The following is an 18,366-nucleotide window of genomic DNA, read 5'->3' as shown; positions in this document are numbered from 1 at the left end:
GAGGGAGAAGCAGGCTCCTCACTAAGCAAGGAGCCCAATGTGGGGCTCGATCCCAGGACTCTGGGATCATGACCTGAGCCAAAGGCAGGTGCTTCATTGACTGAGCCACCCAGGCGTCCTGAAAAATTTCTTAGGAAAATGAAAATTTGAAGAATTTAAATGATTTACTAGAAGACTAAAAAATATTCTGGAAAAAAAAGCTTTATTAAGAGAATTTAAATGAAGAAACTGATAGAAAATGAAAAAAAATTATGTGCCCTTTCAAGACCTTTACATTCAATATTCCAGTTCTTCATTTTCTTGATACAAGTGTATCACTATCATAATTTTTCCTCTCATGAATAAGAGGAAAAAAGAGGTGGGAAGTATCCTGAGGAAGAGAATGAGCAATCTGTGAATCCTGAGATTGAAATTAACTATATAACACAAATGTGGAGGAAATGCAAATGATTAGCAGAGAAGTGTTCAATGAAAAAGTCACTAGTAAGTCACATATGTTATAACTAAAGAAATGTTGAACATACATCACATGCATTTCAGGGTCAATATCCCATACCTTGCACAGTTACTCAAAATAGATTTTTCTCTTCTTTCCTGACCATTTTGCCAAATGAAAATGAGCTACCTAAAAAAATTTGTCACAATCGAGATCTTCAATGACTTGTCATTGCCTACAATGAATGCACTGTTTCATAAATACTGTTCAACTTATTATGTGTTGCCTGTATATGTTTAATAGTCACTATAAAGAAATAATGTGTTGAATAAACAAGTAGGAGACATGCTAATACAGTGGATAAATGTGCTAGAACAATGCTACTCCGAGCTTGATCCACAGACCACCAGTATCAGCATCACATTATAGGTGGAACATCTGTTTTAGCAGGTTACCCATGTGATTCTTAGGAATTACAAGTTTTAGAAATTCTGTTCTAGAGAGCTAAAAAGGAGGGGACCTAGGTTTTCTTAGGGATCTCACCCTCCCAAGGATATGGAAAACATCTGCTATGCAGTTGCAACTGTTAAACCCTCTCAAACGTGCTCTGTGATAAAAGGAACAGGGTTCAGATGTCTGACTCCTAAGGACCATTTAGCCATGCTAGCTTGCAGTCCTTTTGAAAGATGTAGCTTCAATATCGTGAGTTGAGTATATTTAACATATATATTAACGTGCTTGTGTGTAAATGGGCTTAAAAAATACATATATTTATAGCAGAACTGGAGTCACAGCTAAATAACATTTAAACAAGACTTTCATTTTAAGTAGACATAACAGAATTTTAAGTTTACAGAATTAACAATGCATAACTTACATTCATTTTACATATTCAAAAAAACTAAAGGAACTGAAAGCTGAAAAATATGAGAGGTAGTGGTACCTAATGAGTGACATTTTGACAGTCTATTAAATATTATGTATTAGATTACAGGAAAAAGGGAGCTAAATTCTAAGAGAATAAATACAAAAAAGGTCAACCCATGATCTTGGGAAAAAAGAAGGGAAGGAAGGAAAATTATTTTCAAAATGTACTATAAAAATTGTTAGACCTGCTTCAATGACAATAAGCAGAAGGTAATTACTCTTGTTGGCATAACAGGTGAGAGGAAAGAAGTCCATGTCCTTGCTTTTTTCTTAGTCCTGGTCATTCCCACTCTGTTCTCCTTCCTTGTTGTTGCCATGACTTGGTTTCGTTATTTCAATTTGAAGACTAAAAACTACATTACTAACAATTTTAATTTATATATTGTGTCTTGGGTAAAACTCATTTGTTGTGGTTACTGATTGGGAGGAAAAAGAATTCAATAGGGAGCAAATTCCCAGATGAGGCTTCTATGCTGGTTTGGTGCACACACTTGAGAACCACTGCTTTAAGGCAGTCGGTAATCAGTCACAAGGACTGGTAGGGAGACACTAAATGGAAAACAGTATCTCCTTGTGTAGGTTTTTAGGACATAGAATATTAGTTACATGTTTGCCACCTGCTCAAAAAACAGCCAAGAATATCTTCAAGAATTACAACTGACAAAATTAGTAGGTAGACAAAATTTCTTTTCCAAAGATGAACCCAAACCTAAATGACTTTTTAAGAGACAGTGTTTATTTGCCTTTATTAGGATTATTGTAGAATCCAGTGTTATGGGACTTGCTCAGCTAGCCTATTTAAGTTTTGATATCAATATCCTTGGACTGACTTGAAAATGAATAGTATAAATTCAAAATTTCTGCCCTCATTAAATTAAAAATAAGAATTTCTAAATGTTTTTTACCTTTGTGTTAAGTAATCTTATTTCACTTGTTTTTTAAACCTGATTAAAAAACAAAATAGTAATAAAAAATAATTCATCTGGCAAATGTACTGTTTGTAGATATTAGCCACTTGTTAAAAACACATTTCTATTAAAATTGTTCTTAAATTCTTAGATTTAGAGCACCTGATATCTGGACCCAGCTGAGGTTTTATTTTACAGATTAAAATGCATGGACGACAATACATTACAATAATTAATGAAGCCGTTCTAGTTTAGCCTGAAGAGATTTAAAATTTCCCGTGATGGCTTGTACTGCCACTGAAGAGCTCATAGACTGAAGCTCAACCAGATAACCACAAATGGCATCCAGGCACAGATTCGTAAATCTTCTCCTGTAAAGGAAAAGATACCTGATCAACTATTGATACATTTAGAAACATTTCCTCCTGTAAGACTTCTCTCCAACTTCTGCTAAACTTACTACAGTCCCAGAAAGAACAAGGAGCATATGATTAAGTAAATGGTAAATAAATGAAAACAGACAAGAAATGCAGGGGGTAGGTGAATTACCACATGACCACGATATTCCTTTGGAAGATTATAATGGGAAGGAGGCAATAAGGATGACTCCTTAAATTAATATTAAATTATTTACATTCTTTTGGTCTTTTCAAACAAATATACCTTCTAATGGCCAATAATCTCACAAAGACATAACTGAATTGCCCTAGGTCACTAACTCAATGCAGAAAGAGTTCACAAGTAATTCATAAATTACATCATTTACCTCTAGAAAGGATTCAGGACAGGGGTTGAAAAGAAAAACTCTAATCTTTAATACATGCTAACTATTTGATATCATTCAAATAGTTAATCTCCATATCTTCCCCCATTCTAACTTTATTGCTCAGATACTTATTAGAAACATTTAAGCTTTTGCCATAATACAATACCTAATTCATAGTTACCTCTCACAATTTAAAACCTGGCTAGGATTCTCAACATATCTTGCCAACAGTACATGTATACAATCCAAAAGGTGCAGTGGTTTCTTCATTCTGTTCCAGAATGGATCCTATAAAGAAAATATACGTCATGAGTTGTAAAGCAAACTGTGTCAACTGATTTTTCAACCATTTATGTTATTAGTTAAACCAGTTATCAGAGTCCTAGGCAAAATTTCCCAGTATTAAAAATAAGTATTTAACGCAGGAGCGCTGTGACACTGGGTGTGCTGACGGTTCTTACTATTCTGTGAGGACACCTGCAGACTGAAAGTGAAGGGATAGAGAACCATAATCATGGAAATGGACATCAAAAAAAAGGGGGGGGTGCCTGGGTGGCTCAGTTGGTTAAGCAACTGCCTTCGGCTCAGGTCATGATCCTGGAGTCCTGGGATCGAGTCCCGCATCGGGCTCCCTGCTCGGCGGGGAGTCTGCTTCTCCCTCTGACCCTCTTCCCTCTCGTGCTCTCTATCTCTCATTCTCTCTCTCAAATAAATAAATAAAATCTTTAAAAAAAAATTAAAAAAAAAAGCTGGAGTAGCCATACTTATATTAGACAAACTAGATTTTATTTATTTTTAAGAGTTTTGTTATTATGTATTTATTTGTCAGAGCACAAGCAGGGAGAGCTGCAGGCAGAGGGAGAAGCAGGCTCCCCGCTGAGTAGGGAGCCCGATGGGGGACTCAATCGATTATGACCTGAGCCAAAGGCAGGTGCTTCATTGACTGAACTACCCAGGCGCCTCTGGACAGAGTAGATTTTATTTTATTTTATTTTTTTATTATTATTTTTTAAACATAGTTGTCACTAGTGGGAAGAACTAAGGAATTTACTTATTTTTTTAAAGATTTTATTTATTTATTTGAGAGAGAGAGAGAATGAGAGATAGGAAGCACGAGAGGGAAGAGGGTCAGAAGGAGAAGCAGACTCCCTGCTGAGCAGGGAGCCCGATGTGGGACTCGTTCCCGGGACTCCAGGATCATGACCCGAGCCGAAGGCAGTCGCTTAACCAACTGAGCCACCCAGGCACCCTGGACAGAGTAGATTTTAAACCAAAGACTGTAATAAGACATGATGAAGGGTATTTTATCATAATAAAGGGGTCTATCCAACAAAATCTAACAATTGTACATATTTATGTCCCTAACTTGGGAACAGCCAAATATATAAACCAATTAATAACAAACTTAAAGAAACTCATTGGTAATAATACAGTAACAGCAGGGGACTGTAACACCCCATTCACAGCAACGGACAGATCATCAACAGAAGATCAACAAGGAAAAAAGGCTTTGAATGATACCCTGGACCAAATGGACTTCACAGATATATTCAGAGCATTTTAACCTAAAACAGCAGAATACAGATTCTTTTCACGTGCACATGGAAGATTCTCCAGAATAGATCACATACTGGGTCACAAATCAGGTCTCAAAAAGTACAAAAAGATTGAGATCATACCACGCATATTTTCAGACCACAATGCTATATAACTTGAATTTGGAAAGACTACAAATACACGGAGGTTAAAGAATATCCTACTAGGGGCGCCTGGGTGCTCATTCAATTAAGTGTCTGCCTTTGGCTTAGGTCATGATCCTGGGGTCCTGGGACAGAGCCCTGCAACAGGGAGGCTCCCTGCTAAGTGGGGAGCCTGCTTCTCCATCTCCCTCTGCCCCTCTCCCCTCCTCGCGTGCACGCTCTCTCCCTCTCTCTCTCTCAAATAAAGAAGTAAAATCTTAAAAAAAAAAAAATCCCACTGAAGAATGAACTGATAAACCAGGAAATTAAAGAAATAAAAAAAATACATGAAGGCAACTGAAAATGAAAACACGATGGTCCAAAACCTTTGGGATGCAGCAAAAGCAGTCATAAGAGGGAAATACATAGCAGTACAGGCCTACCTCAAGAAGCAAGAAAAGTCTCAAATACACAACCTAACCTTACACCTAAAGGAGCTAGAAAAGGAACAGCAAATGAAGCCTAAGCCAGCAGAAGAAGGGTAATAATAATAATAAAGCTAGGAGCAGAAATAAATGATATAGAAAACAAAACAACTAGACCAGATCAATGAAACTAGGAGCTAGTTCTTTGAAAGAATTAAGAAAATTGATAAACCCCTAGTGAGTTATCAAAAAGAAAACAGAAAGGACCCAAATAAATAAAATCACGAATGAAAGAGATCACAACCAACACTGCAGAAATACAATTATAAGAGAATATTAGGAGCAATTATATGCCAATAAATTAGGCAATCTGGAAGAAATGGATGCATTCCTAGAAACATATGAACTACCAAAACTGAAACAGGAAGAAATAGAAAATCTGAATAGACCCATAATCAGTAAAGAAATTGAATCAGTAATCAAAAATCTCTCAACAAACAAGAGTCCAGGGATGGATGGCTTCCCACGGGAATTCTACCAAACATTTAAAAAAGTATCTATTCTTCTGAAACTGTTCCAAAAAATAGAAACAGAAGGAAAACTTCCAAACTCATTCTATGAGGCCAGCATTACCTTGATTCCAAAATCAGACAAAGACCCCACTAAAAAGGAGAATTACATGGGGCTCTTGGATGGCTCAGTCAGTGAAGCACTGGACTCTTGATTTCTGCTCAGGTCATGATCTCAGGGTTGTAAGACTGAGCCCCACAGTGGGCTCCATGCTCAGTGCAGAGTCTGCTTGTCCCTCTCCCTCCCCCTTTGCCCCTCACCCCGCTTGCACACTCTCTCTAAAATAATAAATAAAATAAATTTTTAAAAAAGGAGAATTACAGACCAATATCCCTGATAAACATGGATGCAAAAATTCTCAACAAGGGGCTCCTGGGTGGCTCAATTAAGCAGTCAACTCTTGATTTTGATTCAGGTCATGATCTCACGGTCCTGGGATCAAGCCCTGCATTGGGCTCAGTGCTCAGCAGGGAGTCAACTGAGGATTCTCTCTCTTCCTTAGCCCCTTCCCCTGTGCATGCTCTCCCTCTCTCAAATAAATAAATAAATCTTAAAAAAACAATTCTTAGCAAGATACTAGCTAATCGGATCTAACATTATACATTAAAAGGATTATTCGCCACAACCAAGTGGGATTTATTCCTGGGCTGCACGGGTGGTTCAATACCCACATATCAAGCAATGTGATACACCACATTAATAAAAGAAAGGATAAGAACCATATGATGCTCTCAATACGTGCAGAAATAGCATCTGACAAAATACAGCATCCTTTCTTGATAAAAACCCTCAAGAAAGTAGGGATAGAAGGAACATACCTCAACATCATAAAGACCATATACAAAAGACTGACAGGTAATATCATCCTCAATGGGGAAAAAAACACAGCTTTTCTGCTATGGTCAGGAACGAGACAGGGATGTCCACTCTCACCAATGTTGTTCAACATAGAACTGGAAGTCCTAGCCTCAGTAATCAGACAACAAAAAGAAATAAAAGGCATCCAAATCGGCAAGAAGTCAAGCTTTCACTATTCACAGACAAGATGATACTCTATGTAGAAAACCCAAAAGACTCCCCCCCAAAATTGCTAGAACTGATAGAGGAATTCAGCAAAATTGGAGGATATAAAATCAAGGCACAGAAGTCTGTTGCATTTCTATACAGCAATAATGAAACAGCAGAAAGAGAAATCAAGGAATCGATCCCATTTACAACTGTACCAAAAACCATAAGCTATCTAGGAACAAACCTAAACAAAGAGGTAAAAGATCTGTACTAAGACTATAGACACTTATGAAAGAAATTGAAGATGAAACAAAGAAATGGAAAAACGTTCCATTGCTCATAGAATGGAAGAACAAATATTGTTAAAATGTCTGTATTACCCAAGCAATCTACATATTTATGCAATCCCTATCAAAATAACACCAGCAATTTTCACAGAGCTAGAACAAACAATCCTAAAATTTGTATGGAACTAGAAAAGACCCCAGATAGCCAATGTTGAAAAAAAGAAAACCAAAGCTGGAGGCATCACAATTCTGGACTTCAAGCTGTATTACAAAGCTGTAATCAAGACAATATGGTACTGGCACAAAAACAGACACACAGATCAATGGAACAGAATGCCCAGAAATGGACCCACTATATGATCAACTAATCTTCAACAAAACAGGATAAAATATCCAATGGAAAAAAAGTCTCAACAAATGGTGTTGGGAAAATTGGACAGCTACATGCAGAAGAATGAAACTAGACCACTTTTTTACACCATACAAAAAAATAAATTCAAGGAACTTCCTGAAGATCTTCTGCGTGCAGGTGGTGTCACCCGGAGCATGAGCTGCTTCACAAGGGTACTGAAGACAATGGCCAAGAACAAACTAAGAAGGCAGAAATCCAGGAATGTATTTCATACAGCCAGCCAAAAAAACTTTAAGTCTAAAAACAAAGCAAAACCAGTTACCACTAATCTTTTTTTTTAATAAAGATTTTATTTATTTATTTGACAGAGAGAGAGACAGCGAGAGAGAGAGCACAAGCAGGGGGAGTGGGAGAGGGAGAAGCAGGCGCCCCGCCGAGCAGGGAGCCCGATGCGGGGCTCGATCCCAGGACCCTGGGACCGTGACCTGAGCCGAAGTCAGACGCTCAACGGCTGAGCCACCCAGGCGCCCCCAGTTACCACTAATCTTAAGAAGATAAACATTGTATATGTGCTGCCTCAGCGAGCACTGAAGATAAACATTGTGAATGATGAAAAAATTAAGAGTGAATAAAGCTTCTGTAGATATACAAAAGGAACTTGCCCATTTCTCAAAAGGCCTTTCCTTTGAACCCTTGCAGAAACAGCTGATTCCTCAGCAGTTCATGAAAATGAACCAGTTACTGTTGATGAAGCGACAAGATTAATGGCTCAGTTGTAATACACTGGAGATACATCAAATACCCCCAAAAGACCAATAAATTAAACGTTTTATACAGTTAAATAAATAAATAATTTTAAAAAATCAAAATGGACGGAAGACCGAAATGTGAGAGAGGAATCCATCAAAATCCCAGACGAGAACACAGGCAGTAATCTCTTTGACCTTGGCCGCAGCAACTTACTAGACATGTCTCCAGAAGCAAGGGAAAGAAAAGCAAAAATGAACCACAGGGATTTCATTAAGATAAAAAGTTTCTGCACAGCAAAGGGAACAGTAAACAAAACTAAAAGGCAACCAATGGAATGGGAGAAGATATTTGCAAAGGACACATCTGATATAGAGTAGGTAACCAAAATGTATAAAGAACTTACCAAAGTCAACACCCCAAAACAAATAATCCAGTTAAGAAATGGGCAGAAGACATACGAATGGCTAACAGACACATGAAAAAAGCTCAACATCACTCATCATCAGGGAAATACAAATCAAAACCACAATGAGATACCTCCTCACACCGGTCAAGAGGAAACACAGGTTCCTAAACAGGAAATTTGCATTCTCTACAAAGTGGGTTATTTTTCCTAAATAACATCACAATGAAGTTTTTAATGATTTTCAAATATTAACCATGACCAGATAGTTTAGTAACCACATAATATTAAATGCTTATTTTACTTTTTTTTTTATTTTCTTCTTGTCAACTGTGATACCCCTTTTACTTTAAACCTGTGTAGACTTAGTCTAACTAAACCAGCAAAGAATCTTAATTCTCATTCTGGCTATACCAATAACTAGCCATGTGACTTGAGTAGGTTATTCATTTAAAATCTCTGCCCTTGTCAGATGCTCATTTCCTATCATAGGTTCATTTTGAGGCTTAAATGAGATATACAAGTGCCTTGTAAAGCACCGCATAAATGTTTTGATGGTGTTACCATAAAAGACATGATATAGGTCAACAAGGTTTTATTTGGATCTTTTATCTTAGAATAAAAATTATAAAATATATAGTCTGATAAGGTTCAATAAGGTGAGAAAGATTTTTTTTAATTGAGATATAACTGAGACATAACATCATTTCATTTTCAGGTATACAACATATGATTTGTTATTTGTATATATACAATAACAAATCAGTATGGGACATGATCACCATAGTAAGTCTAGTTACCATGCATCACCATCACAATTACAAAGTTTTCTTCTTGTGGTGAGGAAAATCTTTGAGCACTGATATTTTAGATGAAGTTATAGGGAATAAATACACTATTATTTTGTTCTTGTAAAGCAAATGGTGATTCTTAATGTAATGAGCTTAGTCTATTCCACAAAGAGTAAAGGAAATATGTTTACTAAGAAATATTTGATTTTTATCATGATATACAGCAAAGCAACTCATTATCAATTTTAAAAATCTAAAGTATGATAATTTCTTATATTCAAACAATGAAGCATATTTCTGATGTAATTTTATCAGATGACAAGACACATAAACATACAATCAAAATATTTTCCTTTTATCTAAAAAAGGTTTGTTAACTTTAACTAAATAATTTCATTTTATTTAATATTTTCCTTACCCGTGACTTGAACAAGTGATCATATACTTCTAGTAGTCTAGGTAATGGCACTCCAATCTCATTCATTGTCTGTATTACAAAACCTACATCCCAGTTCAAAGTACAAACTTGCTGCTCTAAAAACTGCACAATAAAATCTGGAGAGGGAAAAAGATCAGAAATTAGAATTGTTAACTCTTCCCACCCCCCCACCCCAACTTACTGAGATAAAATAGCCATACATTGTGTAAGTTTAAGGTATAGAACATGATGATGTGATACATATATACATTGTGAAATGTTTACTCCGGTAAGGTTAGTTAACAGGTCCTTCACCTCATTAATTACTCTTTTGTTGGTACAGAATTGTTAACTCCTGGGGAGCCTGGGTGGCTCAACTGGTTAAGCCGCTACCTTCAGCTCAGGTCATGATCTCAGAGTCCTGGAACTGAGTCCTGCATGGGGCTCCCCACTCAGAGGGGAGTCTGCTTCTCCCTCTGCCCCTCCCCGCCCCGCCTGTGTGCTCTCTCTCAAATAAAATCTTTAAAAAAAGAAAACCAATTTTCAAAAAAAAATTTTTATAAAATAAGTGATATATCAGAATAGGCAAATATATAGAGATATAAAGTAGATTAGTGATTGCCTAGGGCTGGAGAGTAGGAAGAAATAGGGAGTGATTGCTAATAGGTACATGGTTTCTTTCTGTGGTGATGAAAATGGTCTAAATTTAATTGTGGTGACCGTTGCACAACTGTGAATATGCTATACAATTTAAAGCTATTAGTAAAAAAACTACATTTTGGTGAGTTTGGAAAACACAGAAAGGTACATGAAATAGAGACCATTCATAATCCCACTATTGGAGAGGACCCACTGATAGTTCTTTAGTATCTTGATATATCCTCAATTTAACAGCTTTTCAGAAAAGAAGGGTTACTGCATCCTGATTTTAGAAATATTAAATGTGTTGTTTTGTTTTTTAAATTTTATTTATTTGACAGAGAAAGAGATAGTGAGAGCAGGAACACAAGCAGGGGGAGAGGGAAAAGCAGGCCTCTCACCAGCAGGGAGCCTGATGCGGGGCTTGATCCCAGGACCCTGGGATCATGACCTGAGCCAAAGGCAGACGCTTAACGACTGAGCCACCCAGGAGCCCCAATTTTAAATGTGTTTTTAAGTGCCTCACCCCTTCAGATGTGTAAGTTATTTATTCTGATGGTTCTAATTTTAGCCCCATTCTCACCTTTTACTACCTGTCATATCATAAGATTGTAATAGTAACAATCACATTCATATTTATGATCCTTGAAATCTGCGACTGACCAATGTGCATATTCACAGGCAAGAAGAATCACTGAAAAGACTGCCAATGACTGAACCTGCAACTATCCCAGAATCTACCATACAAAACTTTTGCACAGATGATCACATTTCTAAAAACTCTAAACTTGTTCTAGTTTGAAGCCCCCTAGGCCTTGTTTGCCATTGAAAGATGGACCAAAGAAGAAGAAAGGCCTCTTCTACCCTAAATTTTACTGCGCTCAAAAATTAAAAATCTAAGTTGAAGCAGAAATACCCTAAAAAAAAATTATGTATAATGTGGCCTTTTTATTATTAAAACTATTAGGCTTTAATCTTTTCTTTATTTTTTTCATTAATGAAATAGCATGGCAGTTTTTTTTTTTAAAGATTTATTTACTTGAGAGAGAGAATGAGAGAGAGAGAGAGAGAGAACGTGAGGGGGGGAGGGTCAGAGGGAGAAGCAGACTCCCCTATGAGCAGGGAGCCCTGATGCGGAACTTGATCCTGGGACTCCAGGATCATGACCTGAGCCGAAGGCAGATGCTTATTTTAACCAACTGATTCACCTAGGCGCCCCAGCATGGCAGTTTTAAATACTATACTTACAAGATTATAATGACTTTATTTATTGCCATTTCCAGGAAATAAGTCATAAATCAGAGATGGTCTATAAAAAAGTCTCTATCTTCATTAAATAAACAATTTAATGTTATTCTGTGAGCATTTTCCTGGTTCTCAACATTTTTCAAAGATCCCAGGTGCTTAACATCCTACTTTACAGATATATTTATGTTGATTCTATTCATTTTTATTTTTTTTTAAATTTTACTTATTTGAGAGAGAGAGAATGAGAGACAGAGAGCATGAGAGGGAGGAGGGTCAGAGGGAGGAGACTCCCTGCTGAGCAGGGAGCCCAATGCGGGACTCGATCCTGGGACTCCAGGATCATGACCTGAGCCGAAGGCAGTCGCTTAACCAACTGAGCCACCCAGGCGCCCCTATTATTTTTTATTTTTTTAAGTAGGCTATAAGCCCAGCATGGAGCCCAGTGTGGGGCTTAAACTCATGACCCTGAGATCAAGGCCTGAGCTGAGATCAAGAGTTGGATGCTTAACCAACTGAGCCACTCAGGCACCCTGATTCTATTGTTTTACAACTGAAGAAAACATTATATATCGGCAAATCTCTAATAATTAGTCATATACATAACAATTATAGTAATATAGATGATTAAAGGGTTCAAAAATTGCATTTTTTAACACAATTATTTGCTATTTTTTTTTTTTTAAAGATTTTATTTATTTATTTGACAGAGAGAGACACAGCGAGAGAGGGAACACAAGCAGGGGGAGTTGGAGAGGGAGAAGCAGGCTTCCCGCGGAGCAGGGAGCCCGATGCGGGGCTCGATCCCAGGACCCTGGGATCATGACCTGAGCCGAAGGCAGACGCTTAACGACTGAGCCACCCAGGCGCCCCTTTGCTATTTTTTTAAAAAGATTTATTTATTTGAGAGAGGAGAGTGTGAGCAGGGGGAGGGTCATCACAGGGAGAGGGAGAATTCTAGAGCTGACTCCTTGGTCAGTGGGGAGCCCAGTGCAAATCAGGGCTCCATCCCAGGACCCTTAGATCAGGACGCCAAAATCAAGAGTCAGCCACACAACCAACTGAGCCACCCAGGTGCCCCAACTATTTGTTATTTTAAAGAAAAATATGTCCTCAATATAATTAGAGCAGAGGGGCGCCTGGTTGGCTCAGTTGTTAAGCGTCTGCCTTTGGCTCAGGTCATGATCCCAGGGTCCTGGGATTGAGCCCTGCATCGGGCTCCCTGCTCCGCGGAAGCCTGCTTCTCCCTCCCTAACTCCCCCTGCTTGCGTTCCCCCTCTCGCTGTGTCTCTCTCTATCAAATAAATAAACTCTTTAAAGAAAAAATATATATATAATAAGAGCAGCTGAAGCAATCACAGATTGCCCATGCAGAAAAACACTAGCCATTTTTCTTTCCTCTTTAAACTTGTAGAGGGTTACCAACAATATAATCATTACTGTCTGTTAGCACTATTCCCCAGACAGATATATAAACTTACAAGGTCAAAGAAAGTTTCATACCTAACTATTTGTCAACAAATTCTGCTATCTTTGGAGGTCTTTCTGGAGAGGTAGAATTAAACAGCTGAGCCAAACAGCAACAAAGGAACAATTCCACCCTGAAGAACATTATCTTTCCATGTCATTGAAGAAAACCATCAAAAGAAAACAAAACACAACACCCATGATAGCACTTAAGGTTACTGCTTACCTAAAGGAAAGAAGCGAGGTGTGCCAGCATAAATTTTGCCAAGGAGCACAACCTTGAGACTAAGAGCATGCATTCTATCTGAGGAGCTCAACGCTACACTTTCATTCAATTCTGCAAGAAAAAGACATACCATTAGAAACGCAAACTGTTTTTAATGTGCAATTGTTTAAATTGGCTATTTTATTCTATTTCAAGGTACAAAATAGCTACAAATGATATTCTAATATAATGAGCAGATACTGTTTCTGTTAGTGTCTGAAATACTTTCCTCTTACCAGACACTGGTTATAGGATTCTGAGGAAAGTGTCTCAGAATCCCTTATTAAGAAGTACAACCAAAAATGACACCTCCTTTTCTCAGAGTCCTCTCCAATATAAATTGAGGACATCCTCTAGAGGACCACCCTCCACCACATCCAGGTACCCTCCACTTACCCTCTACTTAGGTATATACAATTTTCATGAGCTCCAGATATATGAAAGCCACTAGCAGTTTGCATTCTTCTACCAAGTCACTACCTAATGTATGTTAATATACCTGTAAGTGAGCACTTACCTTTCTCTATGATATCTTGCCAAAGTGTCTGCACCAATATAGGGTCTGAATAACCAGCACAATGAATTATTGCAAGTTTACACTCTGCAAGTTTAAATGGGTCAGCAAATTCCCCATAAAGCTGTCGGAGAAAATGCCAACATTATACATACAACCAGAGGTCAAGAGTCAGAAATTAATAGTGATGCATTCCTTGAAAATTAAAAATGATCAAAGATTTTATCCAAAGTTCTTAAAATACGATATAAAGATGTGATGACATGCAGCTGGTCATAACTCCAGATTAAGAATGGTGAAGGCTTGGTAAATGCATTTAAACAGATTTCAACATGTTTGCCCCCAAAGCCCCCCCCCCCCACCCCTGGGCTGGCAGGGAGATACTGCAATAACATGTCTTTTATAATTAGCATTGTCTAAATCAGGGTTTAAAGAATCATAGAATCATGGAAACACAAGTCTCAGGGTGCTTCATGGTACTTGGAGAAATGTCCAAGAATTATTGAAAAAGGAACTGCTCTGAAGTACAGAGTGGGAGCGGCTTGGAGAGATAAGCAAAGATAAGTTACTTTTCCAAGACAATAAGCAAGGCCATAAAATAGATGGCAGGAGGTTTAACAAAGCTTGATGTGAGGCTGAGAGATTCTTGAGAGAAAACAGCCTATAAAGAGGAAGTTAGCTCTTCCTAAGAGTCAGATACCACAGCAGTGATCTGTCAGCCCAGCAATGTGCTCCCCAGGACGGCTTATCGTAATTTTGTGGAGAGAGATTATCTCCACATTTTTTGCATTCTACTGTAGAATGCAAAAAAAAACCAAACAAAAAACCAAGGAATTTGTAGATATTAGGTGACTGCTAGAGGAATTCACCTTGCTTTTTTATTACCTTAGTTATGTCCATTAGCTCAGAATCCAGCTGAGAAATTGCATCCTGTACAGAAGAATGATGGGAATACTGCCTTCGTAGTGTCTCTTGTATCTGAAGTTGGATCCTAGCAACCTAGTTTGGATTAAAAAAAAAGCAAGTCTTAAGTTCTTGATGATAAATCAACAAGTACTTGAAGGAATGATTCCTAGTATCTGACTTTAAGTTGGTTAAAGTAAAAATAATGTATAAATAACAGCATAGTGACTAGAGTTAATAACACTGTATCGCATATTTGAAAGTTGTTGGAGAAAATAGACTGTAAAATTTCTTATCACAAGAAAAGATTTTTGTAATTGCGTATATGGTGATAAATGTTAATTAGACTTATTATGGTGATCATTTTGCAATATCTAAAAATACTGAATCATTACATTGTATACCTGAACTAATATAATGATATGCGTCAATTATACCTCAATAAAAAAAAATGAACAAATGAAGATTTCTATCATAACAAACTGGCAGCTCTTCATCACAACATAAAAGATCTCACAGGAAGTGTACTATGGCAGAGCGCCCTTGCTACCACGCTAATACCCATCTCTCCCACTACTGCAGCCAGACAATGGCTAGACCCTATTTTCCAACCTCCTCTGTAGGGAGATAGGGCCATTAAGACTAAGTTCTCTTCAAAGGAATGTAAGTGGAAGTAAAGTATGTCACTTCAGGGCTGAAGGTCTTTAAGAGAGTGAATGTGCTTATTACATGTGATTTTTTCTTACTCCCTCTGACAGAAGAAAAAGGTAAGGCCACAGGGAATGGTAGAGCCAGAAAATAGAACTTGGGTATTAAAATCATTCAAGTGGAAGAAAGCCACTTTCTTCAGGAACACCCACTCTGGATATTTGTGAATGAGAAATAAGCCTTTGTATTTGGACCATTGTATACTTTTGGGTCTCTTAATTAGGGCAGGTTAGACTACTCTACTTCACATATCTACTCATTAGCTTCCAGAATAAATGGTAAATGTGATATAATCTCCTTTGTGTTGGAATAGTTGGAAAAAAACTTTAGAAATGCCACAGAGAAAAAATTTAATTACAGCAATGTCCTGTGACCCAATAAAAGATTTATGTCTAAATATGAAACTAAATACATATAGGCAGAAGAGACTAGAATTACTAATACCGACTGCTACTGACTTATGACTTACTAGAGGAAGGGAAAATGGAATAAATGGAATAAATGCAGGCAAAGTTTAAGTATCTTTAGTGCTTACTTCCATTTTTTCTTCTAATTCATGAAGGAATTCACCATCTGCAGCTATCGATGAAATGGCAGTGGAACTTTTGGCACTAAGAATGGCTCGAGCAATGTACTCTAGTCGCTGCTGAAGTGAAATTTCTGTGCTGGGGGCGGAAAACCTTATTTTTATTTATATGAATTCTTAAAGATCCAATATATAAATATATTAATTATGACGCACTATTTTGTATATACCAAATGAACATAAAAGGCCATTAGAAACTTGAAAAAACTATTAGACGGGGACTGCCTGGGTGGCTCAGTCATTAAGCGTCTGCCTTCGGCTCAGGTCATGATCCCAGGGTCCTGGGATCGAGTCCCACATCAGGTTCCCTGCTCAGCGGGAAGCCTGCTTCTCCCTTTCCCACTCCCCCTGCTTGTGGCTTGTGTTCCTGCTCTTTGATTAAAAAAAAAAAAAGAAAAAGAAAAAACTATATTAGAGGGCTTCTAATAAAAGAGATCTACAGTTTAAGGCAACAAATAAAAAAAATACTTAAGTTTACATCCAAAAAAGTAACTTCCTATTTTAAAATTTTAATTCAGTATATTAAAACTTGGATTCTTCTAAACACTAAACTAAGGAAAATGTTTTGTTTTGTTTTTTTTAAGATTTTATTTATTTATTTGACAGAGAGAAACACAGCCAGAGAGGGAACACAGCAGGGAGAGTGGGAGAGGGAGAAGCAGGCTTCCCATGGAGTAGGGAGCCCGATGCAGGGCTCGATCTCAGAACCCTGGGATCGTGACCTGAGCCAAAGGCAGACACTTAACGACTGAGCCACCCAGGCGCTCCTCAATGCTTTCTTTAATAAGATTCTTAACAGTCTTCAACATATACACTCAAAACTTTTTTGGTAATTTAAAATAGAGCAGAGGAAATTAGTCTAGAATTAGTAAAACATTTAAAATTATAAAGCCTTTGAGAAGTTTTTGTCCTTTTAATTAAGAATATTAATTGGGGTGCCTGGGTGGCTCAGATGGTTGGGTGGCTGCCTTCCGCTCAGGTCATGATCCTGGAGTCCCTGGATCGAGTCCTGCGTTGGGCTCCCTGCTCAGCGAGGAGCCTGCTTCTCCCTCTAACCCTCCCCCGTCTCATGTACTCTCTCTCTCTCTCTCAAATAAATAAATCAATCTTTAAAAAAAAGAATATTAATTAACTGCTTAGTAGGAAAGACTCTAAAGACATACTTTAAAGAAGAGATTTAGAAGATAGTTTGACTAGAGAGGGTCTTGGGTATTTAGTATCTCCCGTACACTATTAAAAAAAAAGAAAAAAAAACTGTAAACTTTAGGTAAATCCAAGTAAAAGCATAAAAACTCTACATACTATAACCTGAATAAGGTGTTATTTAATTTCTGAAATCTGGATTTATCTAGTTATAGGTCAGTTATCAATCATTATACATAGTAGTAAAAGTATTATACTATACCTATGCATGTCAGCCAGTTTGGACAGGACACGAGCAGCATTACTAAAGCTTCTGTTCTTTTCATAATACCTCCAGAGTAAATCCATATAACGAACTTTGTTTTGATCAACTTTGGCCATTCGGACTAGATGTGGCTCCAGAAATGGAGAAGCAATCTGCAAATTATACAGTCACTCAGAAACATCTTCTGGACTAGGCACTTGCTCTTTATGTAGTAACTATAACATTTTTAAGTCAACTATAGGTATGCCTTACTTCATGAATACACAAGCAAAATTATAATCCAACAACAGAGGGCAATTTCTTTCATTATAAATGATTTTTACCAGAGTTAACCAAAGAGTTGCTATAAAAAGTTGAATTAGGCTGATTAAACTAATCATAATCCAGTTACCAATTTTTTTTTAATTTTAATTTTTTTGAGACAGAGTGAGCATGGGGGGCAGGGAGAGAACCCCGAGCAAGCTCCATCTCACAACCCCAGGATCATAACCTGAGACAAAATCAAGAGTTGAGTGCTTAACCGACCGAGCCACCCAGGCATCCCCAATTAAAATCTTCTGATAAACTTTGAAAACACAGCTACTGATTCCTAGACTCGGAGCTCAAAGACATCCTTGCCATTATCAAATGCCACACATTTATTTTACACGCTGAAGAATACTGAGACTTAGGATAGTAAAAAGACATGTATGAAGTCACATACTGAATTAATGGCAGAGGTAATGCCAAGTTTAGGACTCCTAATTCATAATCCAATGATTTCCATCCCACAATATAAACAACCCAAATCAGCTTCAAAATAACAAGAAAATAAGAGCAATAGTTTACTTTGCCCACCAGGAAAAGACATTACATTACTTGGCTTGACACTAATACCTAATGGTAGGTTCAGGATAAGAAAATGATTTTCC

The 18,366-nt window shown here is 37.5% G+C and overlaps 1 protein-coding gene and 1 pseudogene across 3 annotated transcripts in view; one reads left to right on the top strand and one right to left on the bottom strand.

Moving 5' to 3' along the window:
* Positions 1 to 183: 183 nt before the first annotated feature.
* NUP155 (nucleoporin 155) overlaps positions 184 to 18,366 on the bottom strand; it is a 64,649-nt gene continuing 46,466 nt past the window's right edge. For all 3 annotated transcript variants that reach the window (XM_073890978.1, XM_025867373.2, XM_073890979.1), the window contains 8 exons: positions 17,453 to 17,607; positions 15,997 to 16,126; positions 14,736 to 14,849; positions 13,854 to 13,974; positions 13,298 to 13,408; positions 9,721 to 9,857; positions 3,219 to 3,325; positions 184 to 2,642 (listed from right to left, as the gene is read on the bottom strand). In XM_073890978.1, the coding sequence (XP_073747079.1) occupies positions 2,504 to 2,642; positions 3,219 to 3,325; positions 9,721 to 9,857; positions 13,298 to 13,408; positions 13,854 to 13,974; positions 14,736 to 14,849; positions 15,997 to 16,126; positions 17,453 to 17,607 (1,014 nt within the window). In that variant the 3' untranslated portion in view covers positions 184 to 2,503. The remainder of the gene's footprint in view (positions 2,643 to 3,218; positions 3,326 to 9,720; positions 9,858 to 13,297; positions 13,409 to 13,853; positions 13,975 to 14,735; positions 14,850 to 15,996; positions 16,127 to 17,452; positions 17,608 to 18,366) is intronic.
* On the top strand, positions 7,583 to 8,253 carry LOC112820278 (ribosomal biogenesis factor-like; annotated as a pseudogene).

This window comes from Callorhinus ursinus, unplaced genomic scaffold, assembly GCF_003265705.2.
Source record: "Callorhinus ursinus isolate GAN/ISIS: 27379988/994484 unplaced genomic scaffold, GSC_fseal_2.0 scaffold3, whole genome shotgun sequence".
In the NCBI taxonomy this organism is placed as follows: Eukaryota; Metazoa; Chordata; class Mammalia; order Carnivora; family Otariidae; genus Callorhinus; species Callorhinus ursinus.
Note: the sequence above shows the minus strand (reverse complement) of the source record. Positions and strands in the feature narration are given on the sequence as shown.